At 34.4% G+C, this 14,901-nt stretch overlaps 1 protein-coding gene across 2 annotated transcripts in view; it reads right to left on the bottom strand.

Annotated features, from left to right (window-relative positions):
* Positions 1–96: 96 nt before the first annotated feature.
* Positions 97–14,901, bottom strand: part of LOC128165477 (coiled-coil and C2 domain-containing protein 2A-like) — a 34,733-nt gene continuing 19,928 nt past the window's right edge. For both annotated transcript variants that reach the window (XM_052830076.1, XM_052830077.1), the window contains 19 exons: positions 13,737–13,890; positions 12,933–13,080; positions 12,355–12,493; positions 10,847–11,056; positions 10,479–10,571; positions 10,301–10,392; positions 7,261–7,419; positions 6,075–6,135; positions 5,576–5,685; positions 4,730–4,826; positions 4,320–4,418; positions 3,536–3,703; positions 3,119–3,319; positions 2,405–2,494; positions 2,116–2,212; positions 1,782–1,933; positions 1,149–1,271; positions 707–867; positions 97–570 (listed from right to left, as the gene is read on the bottom strand). In XM_052830076.1, coding sequence (XP_052686036.1) covers positions 306–570; positions 707–867; positions 1,149–1,271; positions 1,782–1,933; positions 2,116–2,212; positions 2,405–2,494; positions 3,119–3,319; positions 3,536–3,703; positions 4,320–4,418; positions 4,730–4,826; positions 5,576–5,685; positions 6,075–6,135; positions 7,261–7,419; positions 10,301–10,392; positions 10,479–10,571; positions 10,847–11,056; positions 12,355–12,493; positions 12,933–13,080; positions 13,737–13,890 — 2,619 coding nt within the window. In that variant the 3' untranslated portion in view covers positions 97–305. The remainder of the gene's footprint in view (positions 571–706; positions 868–1,148; positions 1,272–1,781; positions 1,934–2,115; positions 2,213–2,404; positions 2,495–3,118; positions 3,320–3,535; positions 3,704–4,319; positions 4,419–4,729; positions 4,827–5,575; positions 5,686–6,074; positions 6,136–7,260; positions 7,420–10,300; positions 10,393–10,478; positions 10,572–10,846; positions 11,057–12,354; positions 12,494–12,932; positions 13,081–13,736; positions 13,891–14,901) is intronic.

Here is a 14,901-nt window from a genome sequence, read left to right as displayed (position 1 = left end):
TCTTAAATATCACTGCATTCAACAATATATGATTAATCAGGGACTTAGGAGATTGTTTCCTTTTCAGTAGGACAAACACAGGAACAAAGACAGGGCCACGGATCTCTTCTATTTATTCACGAATTTATCACATTTGTTCACGATCTAAAACAAATATCACTGGACGGAAATGAAAGAACCATTAATAAAGTATGCACTAAAATACACATTCTCTCATGATTAAATTAAATAAATAAAAGCGCTAAATCTTTGATATGCATGTATCACAGTTTGATATTTCAAGTTCTCAATGTCTTGGGGGCCACTCATCGACTCCTGATCAGGGAGGCCACATAGACCCACACAGACAGCACATCATTGGGGTAAGGGTGGATGTAGACGGCCAGAGCAAACTCCACATCACTGGTGTCGTGGGCATGTACTCGTGTGGAGAACACCGCATCCACGATTGGGTTGATCTCATTGTACGGCATGTTGATGGGAAATCCTGAAACTTTGTACGCGGAAAACGTACTCTCCAGCTCTGCCAAGTGCTGCTCCCCAGGACTATGTCCTAGGTTTTCTTCCAAACTGTTAAGAAAACAAAATGAGATGATTTGATTAAGACAAAAACACAGAAATACATTTACATGTAGTTCACACTGATTCTACACAAACCTTAGAAATACATGCGGCACAATAAAGAGTTGGGTGATTGGTGACTTACACGGGGAGGAGCTTCCTCATGATCTGCGTACAGTGCCTGTTCCAGCGCGTGATCAGCCGACTCCTCCACTCCATTATCTTGTTCTTCAGCAGTGTCTCTATCTTCTCCTGAAGGTCAAGGACAGCGTTCTTGTTTGTGGGTTTATAGTACAGTCTCTCTGGCTGTTATATGTGAAATCAAAACATTGTTTTATCCCATACATTATATAAGGTGCCATTTTAGTATTCATAACCAGAGAACATTCTTGTTCAAGGTTTTTGGTAAAGCCTTTCTAGCTGTAGAACACAAATTTAAAAAATTCAGCAGCTGGGATACAAAATCTCCCCCTTTACTTACATGTTTTAAAAGCTATGAATATGCCTTCATCCCCTATTTTTTGCCTCCCAGAGTTATTGTTTTTTTATTATAAATACAAATCAAGAAGTGAATTTTAAAAAATCACCTGATAGCTAGCGATCCCTGTGTTTGGAAAGCTGCGGGTGAAAAATGACCTCCACGAGGCACCCTGGGAAAGGTCAAAGTTCATTTGTGCTGGTTTCTCATATTGTTGAGTATTGGCCCATATCTAAAACAAACAAGTATAATATTGATGCTGAATTACTCCATATTTAAAACTTGCCTACGAGATGTCTTATAAACGCCATATTAATATTCTTCATTGCATAAAGAAACCCAGGTTTTCTACATTGATATCATAACCTAGGCCTTCTACATTTTATATCCTAACCTAGGCCTTCTACATTTTATATCATAACCTAGGCCTTCTACATTTTATATCATAACCTAGGTTTTTGACAGAGTTAACATAACAAATGTTTCCTGCATTGATAATGAAACCTGTGTACAAGTATTTTGTACTGATAATGAAACCTACAAATTTTGCACTGATAATGAAACCAACAAATTTTGCACTGATAATGAAACTTACATATGTTTTGATGATAATGTAACAAAAGTCTCCTGCATTGATAATAAAACCTACCAATTTTGTATTGATTTTGAAACCAATCTATTTTGTATTGATAATGAAACCTGTGAACTGGTACATGTATTTTGCATTGATAATGAGACCTACGTTTTCTGCATTGATCAGACAGCTGATGGACTGTAGGGGGCAGTAGCTGTCCCGGTAACTGAAGTGTTCGCCTGTCCCAGCATTCCAGATCCAATAGTCGTTCTCTTGCTCCGTCATCACATATGCAGTGGGACCCTCTGGGATTCCCTTTCCTGAAGAAAGAAATCATATCATCATTTTATATATATAAATCTATATACTGGTTTATATATATATGTAATCAGAAAAGTAAAAAAAACTTTTGTGACTCTATAATGACTAAATGTATGTTTAAATAGCTTCTTTTTGAAAGTTATTTTTTCCACTACATCTATTGGTCTAATGAATGTTTTACCAATGATGAGCCAAGTAATCTTCTTCATGTAGAGGAAGTAGTTGGCCAACAAGACTGCATGCTCCTCCTCATCCCCGGCCATCATTTGTAGGAATTGCTGTAACACACATGAACCACAGATGTTACAAATCGCCAACAAACAAAGTCAGCTATTTAAAATATACAAGAACAGGGGAAAAAAATTGAAGCTCAAGGATTTCACATCTGAGTAATTATCTGAGGTTATAGCTTATTCACCATACAGTTTCTTTCAATAAATGTGATACACATGTTGTTCGAGTGAACTTACATCACAGGTGCTCCAGATGTCACAGAGACCTGGGAACACAACGCTGTCCGACACAGATGGAATCATAGACACATAGCGGGCGACCACCTCCTGCAAAAATAACACCATCAACATGAACACAAAAAACACCAAAATACCATAACTCTGGATATTATTTATTAAGCATCCTGATAGAAATGATTCAGATATTTTCAATACTAATTAGAAATTCGAATTAGATAGATGAAACAATTCTTTTTTCAAACTTGTAATTTTTTTCTTCAGAATATGAAAATGAAAACATTATTCTGTGGCTAGGATAGGTGAAATACTATGATAAATGATACTATATAAATAGTGCCTGTTTTGGAGGGTAACAGTTGAAATTGACACCCTGAGGAAACCATTGTCAACTGACACGAAGCGGAGATTCACAATGGTTTTCAAGGGGTGTCAATTTAAACTGTTATCCTCCCAAACAGGCACTATTCATTTTATTATACTAAATGCCTTAATTTTAGAGAATTTTTTACTGCTTTTATATAGAAATGACGTGAATTCTACGGCGAACCGTACGCGCATAATTTACGTGCATGTAATAATTCGTTGTGTTACCAGTTGCTAAGTGTGTTGCTAATGCTGAGGGTAATAGAACTGATTATTAACTGCCTCTTAACCAATCAGATTTCAGTATTTAACATGAAAGTATAATAAAGAATAATATTTGAATCTTACCATTTTCTTCACTTCTGTATCTGAACTTCCAAATATATCAGGGGGCGGTTCCAGAGCTTTGAAGTACCGTGTGACAAAGACTGTTTTACCATTAACATCAATGACAGTTGTCTTGTACTCCCTGTCACTAAACTTTGCATTCAAAGTCTTCTCCCAGTTATCAGCATATTGAAGAAGTTTCTCATCCTCTGTTGTAGCAAACTGGAACAAAAAATTAGGCTTGTTAGAAGAACCACAACCCTTCATCAAATATAAGTACGGTACAATAACACTTGTAGGGAAGCTATAAATATTGCTTTAAAAGAACCATAACTCCTGCAATAATGACTGAATATATAGTTTTCCTGGGAAGAGGGGAATAAGAAAAATAACAGAGTACTATCCTTACACCATACACAATTGAAAATAGAAACTCACCCTCTCCCTCATAGGCTCTGGGGGCTGCAGAGGGGGTTCTATGGTCATAAACACACTGAGATAGGTGTTTTCTTCATTTGATCTAACAGATGTTCCCTCCTCCTCGTCTGGTCCTTGCGTGTAGCCTAGCAAAACAGGTGGCTTGTTCAGCTTAAACGTGCCATCAATCTACAGGAGAACAATCATGATTGTATGTAAACTAATGAAAGATAATGTTTTGTTAACAGGCAGTCATTCATTTTCAACAAGTCTTATGGACCCACAAGACAGACAATAATGTACCCAGTATGTATTATAGAATCATGGGGGCTGTCTGGATTTTATTTACAGATGGATTCAAATTTGCTGATTTGTGTTGCATTTAAGTGATAGATTATTTTTAGAATTATCTTCCATCATGATATAAACATCTGTAATGCTCAAAATACAATTTTGTGGCATTAACTAAATGATTACTGTAGCAAGCATTTGACAGTTCTAATTTTATTTCAGAATCATAGATTTATCACCAGTTTAAAACAAGTCTTCTAATTACCGGTAGATTGTATTGGTACATATCAGCTTATTCATTGAATTATATTTCAATGCAGAAAGTGTCATTCAGATATATTCAGTTTGAAGAATATCTGGGTATAATGTCTCAGAAAGAATTTAATCCAGATTTTGTTGATACTGAACCCATCTAAATTTTACTTTCTACAATTCAAAAGAATATATTAGGAGTAAATCTAAGATTCTTTAAGACTGGATTTCAAAAAAGTACGAGTTGAAATTGTAGGTTTACCTTTCCATTGAAGTAGACGGTGGAGAAAGGAATGGTGAGACCTCCCAGCCACTTCTTCTCGATCCTCTGGTGAACCGTCGTCCCTCGCTGTCTATCATCCTACAAACAGGAGAGTACATTATATACTGTTACTTCTACAGATGTCAGACAGTGTGTAATGTACACATCTATGGTGTGTAATGTACATTTGTATTCAGTAACTTGTACTGGTATCTTACACTGTGTAATGTACACATGTACATTGTATACTCTTATATGGAACACTGTAATCATCATAAAGCATCTAATTTTTACATGTATGTTGTATGTTAGAAATGCTGTCATCAAACTCAAACAATTGTAATGTATATAGGCATGATGTCATGATCCTTTGATTTTAGCTATATCGCTTAGTCTAAAGTAGTTCTAACCTCTTGAATGTCAATCAACACTTGATCAAACAGGTTGAGGTAAATGTTGTCGGTCACAGTCTGTAGATTTCCTGGGGTATAGTCCTCATTGGGAGCTCTGCAACACACATTTCATATATATATATTTACATCTACCATGTATAATTTCCTCTTTTTCTTGCGGAAAAATGTAGTTACTTCATAGCTCTATATAAACAGCCAAACTGAAATTTACACGCCCCATTTATCCATTGGTTGAAATCTACAGCGGCTGAAAGTGACAGGACTGAAACTGACACGTCCTGTTTATCGATTGGTCTGAATCTACAGGGACCTAAGTAAACTCACGGACTGCACGAAATAATCATGATGTTGCCAGACTCAAAGTCTCGCAAGAGACGATTTGGCTGTTTCTTTTAGCTAACGTACTTACGTACATGAACAGTAATTTAGTGAATTTTACAAACTTTTCATAATAAATTTATTAATTAGTTAAAGAAAGATGTTAATATAAACAAAAAAAGTGCTTTCTTTGATAATTCATGCGGGTTATGAAGGTAGCGATCATTGCAGGAAAAATTAACATAACCTGCTAACGCGGGTTATGTATTTTTCCTGCAATGTCGCTACCTTCATATCCCGAATGAATCACCAAAGAAAGCATTTTATTGTTTAAATATATCAATCTACTCATATGTTTGTTTAACGAGTACACTGTAATAGGCGTTTTAAAAAAATTCATTGCAAATTTGAATATTTATAATCCATAAAACAAGAAGATTTCAGGAGCATTAGAAAAATTGATAAGTTTGGCAAATGGAAATAAAGAACTGATTCAAAACCTCAAGTTTATTAAATATATCTTACTTGAATGGCATTTCAAGTTCCTCGTTATAGCTGGGGTTTGGACCATCGCCTACCTCAGTGTGGAGGAAGACATCTTGGAACATGACCTCAATGAAGGGCTGCACCTGAGTCTGATGAAAAACAATTGTCAATGTTAAACAACCTAAAATGAACCAGGTATTATAAAATTACAAGTAACACAGAACCAGGTATATAATGGGTATCAGTTGAATTATAGGTCACACAGAACCAGGTAAATTACAGGTCACACAAAATCAGATAAATTACAGGTCACATGGAATCAGGTAAATTACAGGTCACATGGAACCAAGTAAATTACAGGTCACACAGAACCAGGTAAATTACAGGTCACACAAAACCAAGTAAATTACAGGTTACACAGAAACAGGTAAATTACAGGTCCCACAGAACCAGGTAAATTGCTGGTAACAAAGAACAAAGTAATCAAGAAGTCAAAAGTACAGGAGTACCAGGTAAGTTAAAGTCATACAGAACCTACCTCTCCTACGATATTCTTTACTGCCTTGTCTGGTTCCCGGGCTGTCATGGCACCACCTCGACTGAAATAGTGACAGAGAAATATCTTATGAGTTTGTTAAGAAATGAATTCATATCAAACATTATAAAAGGAATCATCATCTGTGCATTGTTCATGTTTGGATTTGAACAGAAATGCAGCTTTCATTTTTTAAAAAATACAATTGATCAATGTTAATCAATTTTTAACTGAAATTTTAAATTTCATTTCTCTATCTTAAATTATGTTGTCTATTTGTGTCTAGCATTTCAAAAAGCTACCTGTAGATTCCCTATTTTATGCGAGTACTTAATCATGTGATTTCACCATTTTGTATCAAATTGCGAGAATATGAAACTGCTGGAACTGAAGTATTGATATTTTTTTTAAACAGTTCATGACTGTCAAAAAAATAATAAGATTTTAAAAATCCCTAAGGATTGTTCTCGCAATTTAACATTTTCCTCATAGTTAATTGGGAATCTACAGTATAAGTAATCTAGCTTCTACATGTTCATGTATTCCTTGTAAATAAAAGTGATCAGAAATGAAAATCAATTTCTTTTAATCCACATATTTTTAAACTGTCAAATTCATTTACATCAAATACCAATAGATTTAAAAACCATTTCTCTTTCTTAATTTTTCTTTATGCTTCAAAAGAAAATTTTATGGAAAGTTTAAAACATTTTTATACGCAGCTTTGGTGATAAAGCTCTTAAGCTTGCCAAAACAAATAACTACCTGTAACTCTGTCATCGCTTCATTTAGAATTGTAGTAAAAATCTTCACAAATTAGGCTGTGTTTAATGAAAGCTGGCTCTCAAAGCATTATATCAATTAATTAATAAATCACTAGCTATTCAAACTATAAGGTAATGATTGATTATTTCAATGCCATTGTTATACCCGTATTGTCTGAAGAAGAAATAAAATGAATATTGTTAAACAAAAATGCTTTGTATACATACATGTAATTTTAAAAAATAAATTCAAAGTACATGTATAATGTCCCATTCTCAACAATAACATCATCATAAATAGTATATTACAAGTCCTGGGTATTACAGCACTGTGAACAATATGCAATAGAAAATTTCAACTGGAAACAAATAAGTAATGTGTAAGGCTTTAACATTACTGCAGTATTGACCTAACCACAGCTTACCTGGCCGCCACCCTCCGAGGGACGTACACCGCGCGGTTTATGTTGATCAGGATCTTGACATTGTCGATGGTCTGAGGCACCACCTTCTTTCTCTCCTTCCTCTCAACTCGTAGTGGACGCCTTCTCTCCGTCAGTTTCAGTACACTTGTTCCAAGCAGGCTATCAATAAATCAGATATGTGTTAATTAAGTTTGGTCAATTAAATTATTGCAAAGAAAACGTTTATTTACTATTTTTTTTCAAAGTGATTCAACAAACACCTTTCAAAGATTTACTGTGTTTTGACCTAACACTAACCTAAAACATAGGTAATCATAGATTACTAAGCTCACCGAGACGGAGCATCACCCTTAAGAGACATCACCTTCATAAGACCACCTTTATCATTTTATATGAAAATCATACTTCATGATCTTGGATATTCATGGATTCTGTTTTGACAAAATACAGTATATCATCTGATAAATTTTTTTATGATACTCATATGTTCATATGTTAATCAATACAATGATATAAAATTAAATATTGCATCATGTCATATTTATAATATATATCATATAATACAATAAAATACCGTAATAAACAATAATGAGATATGATATTGTAACGTATGATTTGACATTGTATTGTGTTATACCTTATTGTATTTGATCACATAATACAATATCATAAAATATAATACAATAAAGTATAATATTACAATATCATATTACATAATACATCATAACATTGAAACATGATATTATATTGTATAATATAGTATGATATTGTATTGTATGACACTGAAACATATTTGATACATAATATAATATTATATCATATAATACAATATAATTTGATTCCAACATTCTATCTAATCAAATGATATAATATTATGATAAAGTAAAATATTATAAAATACATTATTATATTATACATATTGTATCATATGATACAATAATACATATTACAATATCATATAATACAATTTCATGTGATATGATAATATATCATATAAACCAATATCATATCATACAATATCATATGATACGATATAATAACATATTACAATACCATTTAATACAATTTCATGTGATATAATTCTATTTTACAGAAACCTATATCATATTATACAATATTGTATGATACAATATTATAGAATATACAATATTATATCATAGGATACAATTTAATATTTTGCAATATCTAATGTAATTGTATCATGTGATAAAATAATAAATTAAAAATACAATATATTATATAATATTGTATCATAATATACAATACCCTACATAACAATATCATGATACAATATCATATCATATCATAACATATCATAAAATATCAAAAAAATTGATACAATATTATATTGTATCGTATAACTTTTTATAATATAACATATGATAGCATATTGTATCATATCAAACAATATTGTTTCATATCATATAATACTATATCACTGGAATCATGTTATATCATTTATCTATCTATCGAGCAGGTTTGAGTGAGGTAGGAGATTTCTTTAGCATCCTTGATAATGGAGATCAGGCTCTGCATCTGAAGTAACCTCTGCGTTTTATTTATAATAAAGTTAAATCAACTATGCAAGCTATCATCTATAAAACATGTGACCTGTTCCAAAAAACTAAACTTTATCCAGCATCCGAAACCTTTGGCTCAGATTCAGCATTCAAGCCCATCAGGTGCATTGGTATCATAAGATGTATCATCCATGCAAGTTTGGTGAAGTTTGGACCAGTAATAACTAAGATATCATCATCAGAGGGCACTAGCAATTAAAACTTTAACTTCCTCCAGCATCCGCAATCTATGGCTCAGATTCAGCATCCATGCCTGTCAGGTGCATCTGTATCATAAGACACACCACCCATTCCAGTTTGGAAGAAGTTAGGACCTGTAATAACTAAGATTTATTTTTTAGCACCCTTGATAATGGAGATCAAGCTCTGCATCTGAAGCTACCTCTGCGATTCATTCATATTACAGTTAAATCAACTATGCAAGTTTGAAATAGTACTATCATCTATTAAACATGTGACCTGTTCCAAAAAACTTAACTTTATCCAGCATCGAAACCTATGGCTCAGACTCAGCATTCAAGCCTATCAGGTGCATCAGTATCATTAGACACACCATCCATGGAAGTCTGGTGAAGTAAGGACAAGTAATTACTAAGATATCATCATCAGAGGGCACCTGTTTCAAAAACTTTATACCAGCTCTTAAAATCTTAACCTCCTCCAGCATCCAAAACCTATGGCTCAAGCATTCAAGCCTGTCAGGTGCATCAGTATCATAAGACGAACCATCCCCGCAACTTTGATGAAGTTAGAACCAGGAGTAGCTAAGATATAATCATTAGAGGGCACCTGCTCAAAAAACTTTAACCAGCTCTAAAAACCATAACCTCCTCCAGCATCCAAAACCTATGGCTCAGATTCAGCATTCAAGCTTGTCAGGTGCATCAGTATCATTAGATGCACCATCCATACAAGTTTGGTGAAGTTAGGACCAGTAGTAACTAAGATATAATCATCAGAGGGCACCTGCAACAAAAACTTTAACCAGCTCTAAAAACCTTAGCCTCCTCCAGCATCCGAAACCTATTGCTCAGATTCAGCATTCAAGCTTGTCAGGTGCATCAGTATCATAAGACGCATCATCCATACAAGTTTGGTGAAGTTAGGACCAGTAGTAACTTAGATATTGCTATCAATGGGCACCTGCAACAAACACTTTCACCTGCTCCAAAAACCTTAACCTCCTCCAGCATCTGAAATTTAGGACCCAGATTCAGCATCCAAGTCTTTCAAGTCCATAAGTAGGTCTAGATGCATCATCCATGCAAGTTTGGTGAAGATAGGACAAGTAATAGCTTAGCAACAAAAAGATTTAACCATGTCCGGACGCCGACGCCGACGCAACCGCCGACGCCGGGGGTATAGCATAAGCTCCCCTTGACTCGTCTCGGTGAGCTAAAAATGCAATAAGAGATATATGGTAGAACTAAAGTCCATGTAAATATAAGAAGGAGACATACGCTATGTTTGGAACAGCTTCCTCGTTGATAACGTCTTCAAGTCTTCTCTGATGGGCCAGCAAGCGGAATCTCCTTATCACCTGCTCCCTCACCTACAATAATCAGAGGGCAAGGTCAGTCCACAAACTGCACTGATTTTATTTAATAATAAGATAAGCGGGGTGAATTAGATAGGTACCCTCTGCATGAACTTTGACACTGCCGCCCGGTGAGATTCAATGTCCTTCTCTTCTTTGTATTTCTCCTCCTCTCTTTTCTTTTTCTCATACTCCTGGAAAAGATTAATTCATTTTTGTGTAATTTTTATTTCAGATGATGAATAAAATTTCAATTTATTTAGAGTTCAAAATTTACTTTGACAACAATTCATATGATGCATAATCTATATAGGTGATAATTATTTTAATTTATTTTTCACATCTCGCAGATTGAGATGTACAGTAGCACTCACCATTATCCAAAAACATGTAAAACCAAATAATGCTGAGCAAATCAAACACGGCTTCATGTACAGTTTCAAGATCTTTAAATAATACAAATAGGTACCGCAAATGTATCCCTGGGAATGTCTCTGTCCAGGAGCGGAATCATTTTATAGTTTTTAAATTCTGTGACTTCACTGTCTCTGAGATATATCAGCCTAAACCGCTTGTTTTCATCAATAGCCTCATCATCACAGAAGTTAAACTCCTCCTGTAGCTGCTCCAGGCGGAAAAATTCTTTTGGTCCAAGTAACGCTGACTCACCTCCCTTTGACTAAAATGAAAAAGGTTGATATGCTTTAAATAAAAATAACAATAGTAGTAGCCATAAGACATACAAATTTATCATATAATTTACTGAAGTCAATAAAACAAAGGATATTCATCTTATGTGAGGGACTAGTACGGGTATTAAGACAGACCATGTGCTTGCCAAACTCTAAACAGAATTCATTTAAAAGATAAATATATAGAAAATAAAAATGAAATAAATAGGAATGTCAATTTTACTCAGATAGCCTAGTCGAATTATTGGGGGCCTTAAAGGAGCGATAGTGAAGACTCATTGATTTAAAACTGCGTGTCCTATTCAAATGGAATAATGCTACTGTCACCTACAGAGTATCTTTAACTCACAACATTAATAATTTTTATGTATTTAATGTATTTGAGTTAAAATATTTTTTTTTGAAAATTGTTTTATATTGATAATTTGATATCCAAACACAAATGTCCTGGCTTTTCCTTTTTTTCTTGTGACCCTTACACATAATTGAGCTACATACATTGTATCGTCCAAGGCAAATTAAACTTGTCTTGTTCCATGCTTAGTCATTGTCCTGTGCCTAATGAATGGTTAAATATTAATGGTTATAAAAACAAACGTGTGGAGATAATTATTTATATAACTAAACTTTGAATTATGTACACATTTAATCCATTACTAACTAAACTTAATAATCAACATTAAAAGAAACATCAAATTGGTCTCCTCAAGTACATGTATGCCTTAGTACTTTAAATCAAAACATTAATTTGATCTACAAAATCAAGAGATCTTGGACACTAATATATTAGCCACTGAAAGAAATAAACATGGGGCACCTGTAAATTGTAAAACTGTAAATTATGCACCAAATTTACCAAAGGGGGGCGTGAAAATTCAATTTTTTTACTTAATAATGAGTAATCAACCAAGAGCCATGGTTGAGTACTGAAATACTTGTTGTCATCCCTAGAAGTAAATATATTAAAAAAAAATCAAAAAAATAAATAATCAATGATATTTCCACATTCATGTTCTAATGTTCGACCAGGGGACGGGTCAATGGTTGACAGTTGAAACTTTTCATAATATATCTACTGTCGACCAAGGGACAGGTTGACAGTTAACACATTCAATAACATTCTTTTGTCAATTAAGGGACAGGTTGACAATTGGCAACTTATAATGGAAAGTGTCAACAGTCAACCGTCAACCTGTTTCGCAGTCGACAGTAGATGCTTTATGCTACAATTATTTTACGCGAGTATTAATAAACTTGCATAAAAGTAAGTTGTACTGTTCTGTACCTTTAACATGTACACCAGGTCTGCATTGGCTGGATCATTTGGATCCAGTCGCGAGTCCTCAAACCACTTGGCCAGTTTCTGAATATCCACCACCCCTGCAGCTCCAATTGCTGTTACAGGGTCCATCTTTCTCATGGCACTAAAACAGACATAAAATACTATTGCATGCCCCTATATGTAGACTTGACTTGAATGTTCATTTCTCTGTTTTCAGAAAAGAAGTGTTGAAAAAATATGACGGAAATACATTATTTTCTCAAGATCACTTGGCATGATTACTACTGTGGGGTCATTTTTTGCGGGGGCCAATATTTGTGGATTGTGGGTTTTTTGCTTATACCTGGAGATCTAATTTCGAGGATGTCGGTTTTCAGTAATATAATTAACCTTTTGAAATTTGTATTCGTCAATAATTCAAATTCATGGGGTAGGGCTTCCCACAAATACCACAAAAACTAAGCCACCACTAATTGTATTAATTCCAAAGTAAGTCTTGTTTATTTTCTAACTGTTTCTGTTTTATTCTGCGTGATGGGATTCACTGAGGAACTACCCTGTCCCTTCTCTGAGCCACCTACTAGAACATGTTGCCCTGCTCCTGGGTGCTGGGGGGGACCAGAAGCTCCCCCTGCTCATTGATCGCCCATGCCACAGAACACCTCAGCTCACCCGTTGTGTACAAAGTCTCTGTTCCTTCATTCTTAGCTCCAAAGGAGAAAGGTACTCCTAGTAAAAAATAGGATACATTGTTAACAAATTTCAAAATCTCCACACCTGAATAATTTGGAAAATTCTTTTTAATTGTTTTTATCGTAAGAATGAGATGGAAATATTTTTTGAAGTGGAATGTCAGTGTCACTGGTAAAACTAGAGGTTCTCTGAAGGAGCTCGCAATATGATAGCCACACTGAGAAAATTTATGTCATCCATAACTTTATACTTTTCCAAACAACCTAGTGTCAAGGTCATGACACATAATTAGTTCACAGGCAATCTTTGTGACAAGAAAGAGTATCCAATTATTTTCCATTTAAATATATACTGTAAATTCCTTATATTTCCCGAGTACATAATTCCGTGACCCTGCTGTTTTGTATCAAATTGCGAGAAAATAAAATCCTGAACGCGGAACTTTTATCCTTATTTCTTATACTCGGTTTTTCTCCACTCTAAGAAAAATAACGGAGAGATTTTTAAATCTGCGAAGGGTGATTCTTGCCATCTTACATGGATATTAATTCCTCATGTTTATAAAAATTAAGTAAAAATCTACAGTACCAGTAGCCAAAAAAAGAATAACATGATTGTCTCAGCGACCTTGATCTTGCCCAAACAAGGTTGGATGGACACTTCTGAGTTTGAACACTTGAGTACATACGTACCACTACCCACGCCTTCATGTCCATGATTGACTCTGTGGTCGCTACTGAAGTCCAAGTTCTCCAACTGTACACTCTGCGAGGTCACAGAGGAGTCCGGGATGCTGGAGTTGATCTCGCATATCATCTCTCCCCCGAAGCCCGACGTCTCATACACCTGTCATAACAGAGCCATCACACATAAGTAAATGAATGGTTCCTTTAAAACTGCATCAAGTACATGCTCCTAGGTTATTCACAGTTCTTCTTGATTTCAAACAGAGAATGATTCTGACTTTGTTTTTATTCACTAATTATTTAATATTTGTTAGTTAGATATCAGCACTTCTGATTGGTTAAAAAAATTCCTGCATCAATCAAATTTTGTGTTTGTTTGCACTCAGCATTCGGAAATACTTTTCTCTGTGCTCTAGTTTGGTGCTATCAATAGCACGGGAATTTTAAAATAAACATTTTCAAAAAAGAGTTAAGCTATGATCTTTTTATTGTAAGCGAGTCTAATGTAGCTATACAAAATCATAGAGAAAATTAAGAATATAACCTTGAAAAATGAAGAGTACATATCAAATAAAGAGGACACATCAATTAATTCATTATGTGTTTACTCATTATTTCGTCTGCTCATGTGCTTGACTCATTTGCGATCAACATATTTGGCAAGGCTGGCTGTTCAAGGAATCATAAATTAATATACATGTTTACATTGTTATGGTAACGCTGCTGTTTAAACTCTTAATGATGAGGAATTTTAGATTAACACACGTATATTATTATCGGTCATCAGAATTCGGCTGAAATTGTGACCCCTTCTTTAGCATGTTCCAAGGGGCAGAAATACCATTTAAGAACCACACAATCAAATTACCACAAAATTTGCAAAAATTGCACATGCATACTATTCTTTGTCGAAATATTAACTATTTCTGTCCATGATTGCTGTACGATTGCGCTGCACAGTGAAGAATATGACAAGCCATCTCATGTACTTGTATTTTCCCTTTGTTTCCAATTCAGCTGTTATAGGTTACAACTTTCATTTTGTGTTTAGTTCATTAAATTCAGCATCAGAGGAAGGTGCATCCACTTTGAATGATGTTGCTGTTATTGTGTATTCCTATGCACAACTTCAATTACATTATTTAAACTTTTTGATGACACTTAACATTTT

Source organism: Crassostrea angulata, chromosome 10 (genome assembly GCF_025612915.1).
Source record: "Crassostrea angulata isolate pt1a10 chromosome 10, ASM2561291v2, whole genome shotgun sequence".
Taxonomy (NCBI): domain Eukaryota; kingdom Metazoa; phylum Mollusca; class Bivalvia; order Ostreida; family Ostreidae; genus Magallana; species Magallana angulata.
This window is presented reverse-complemented; position numbering and strand designations above follow the sequence as displayed.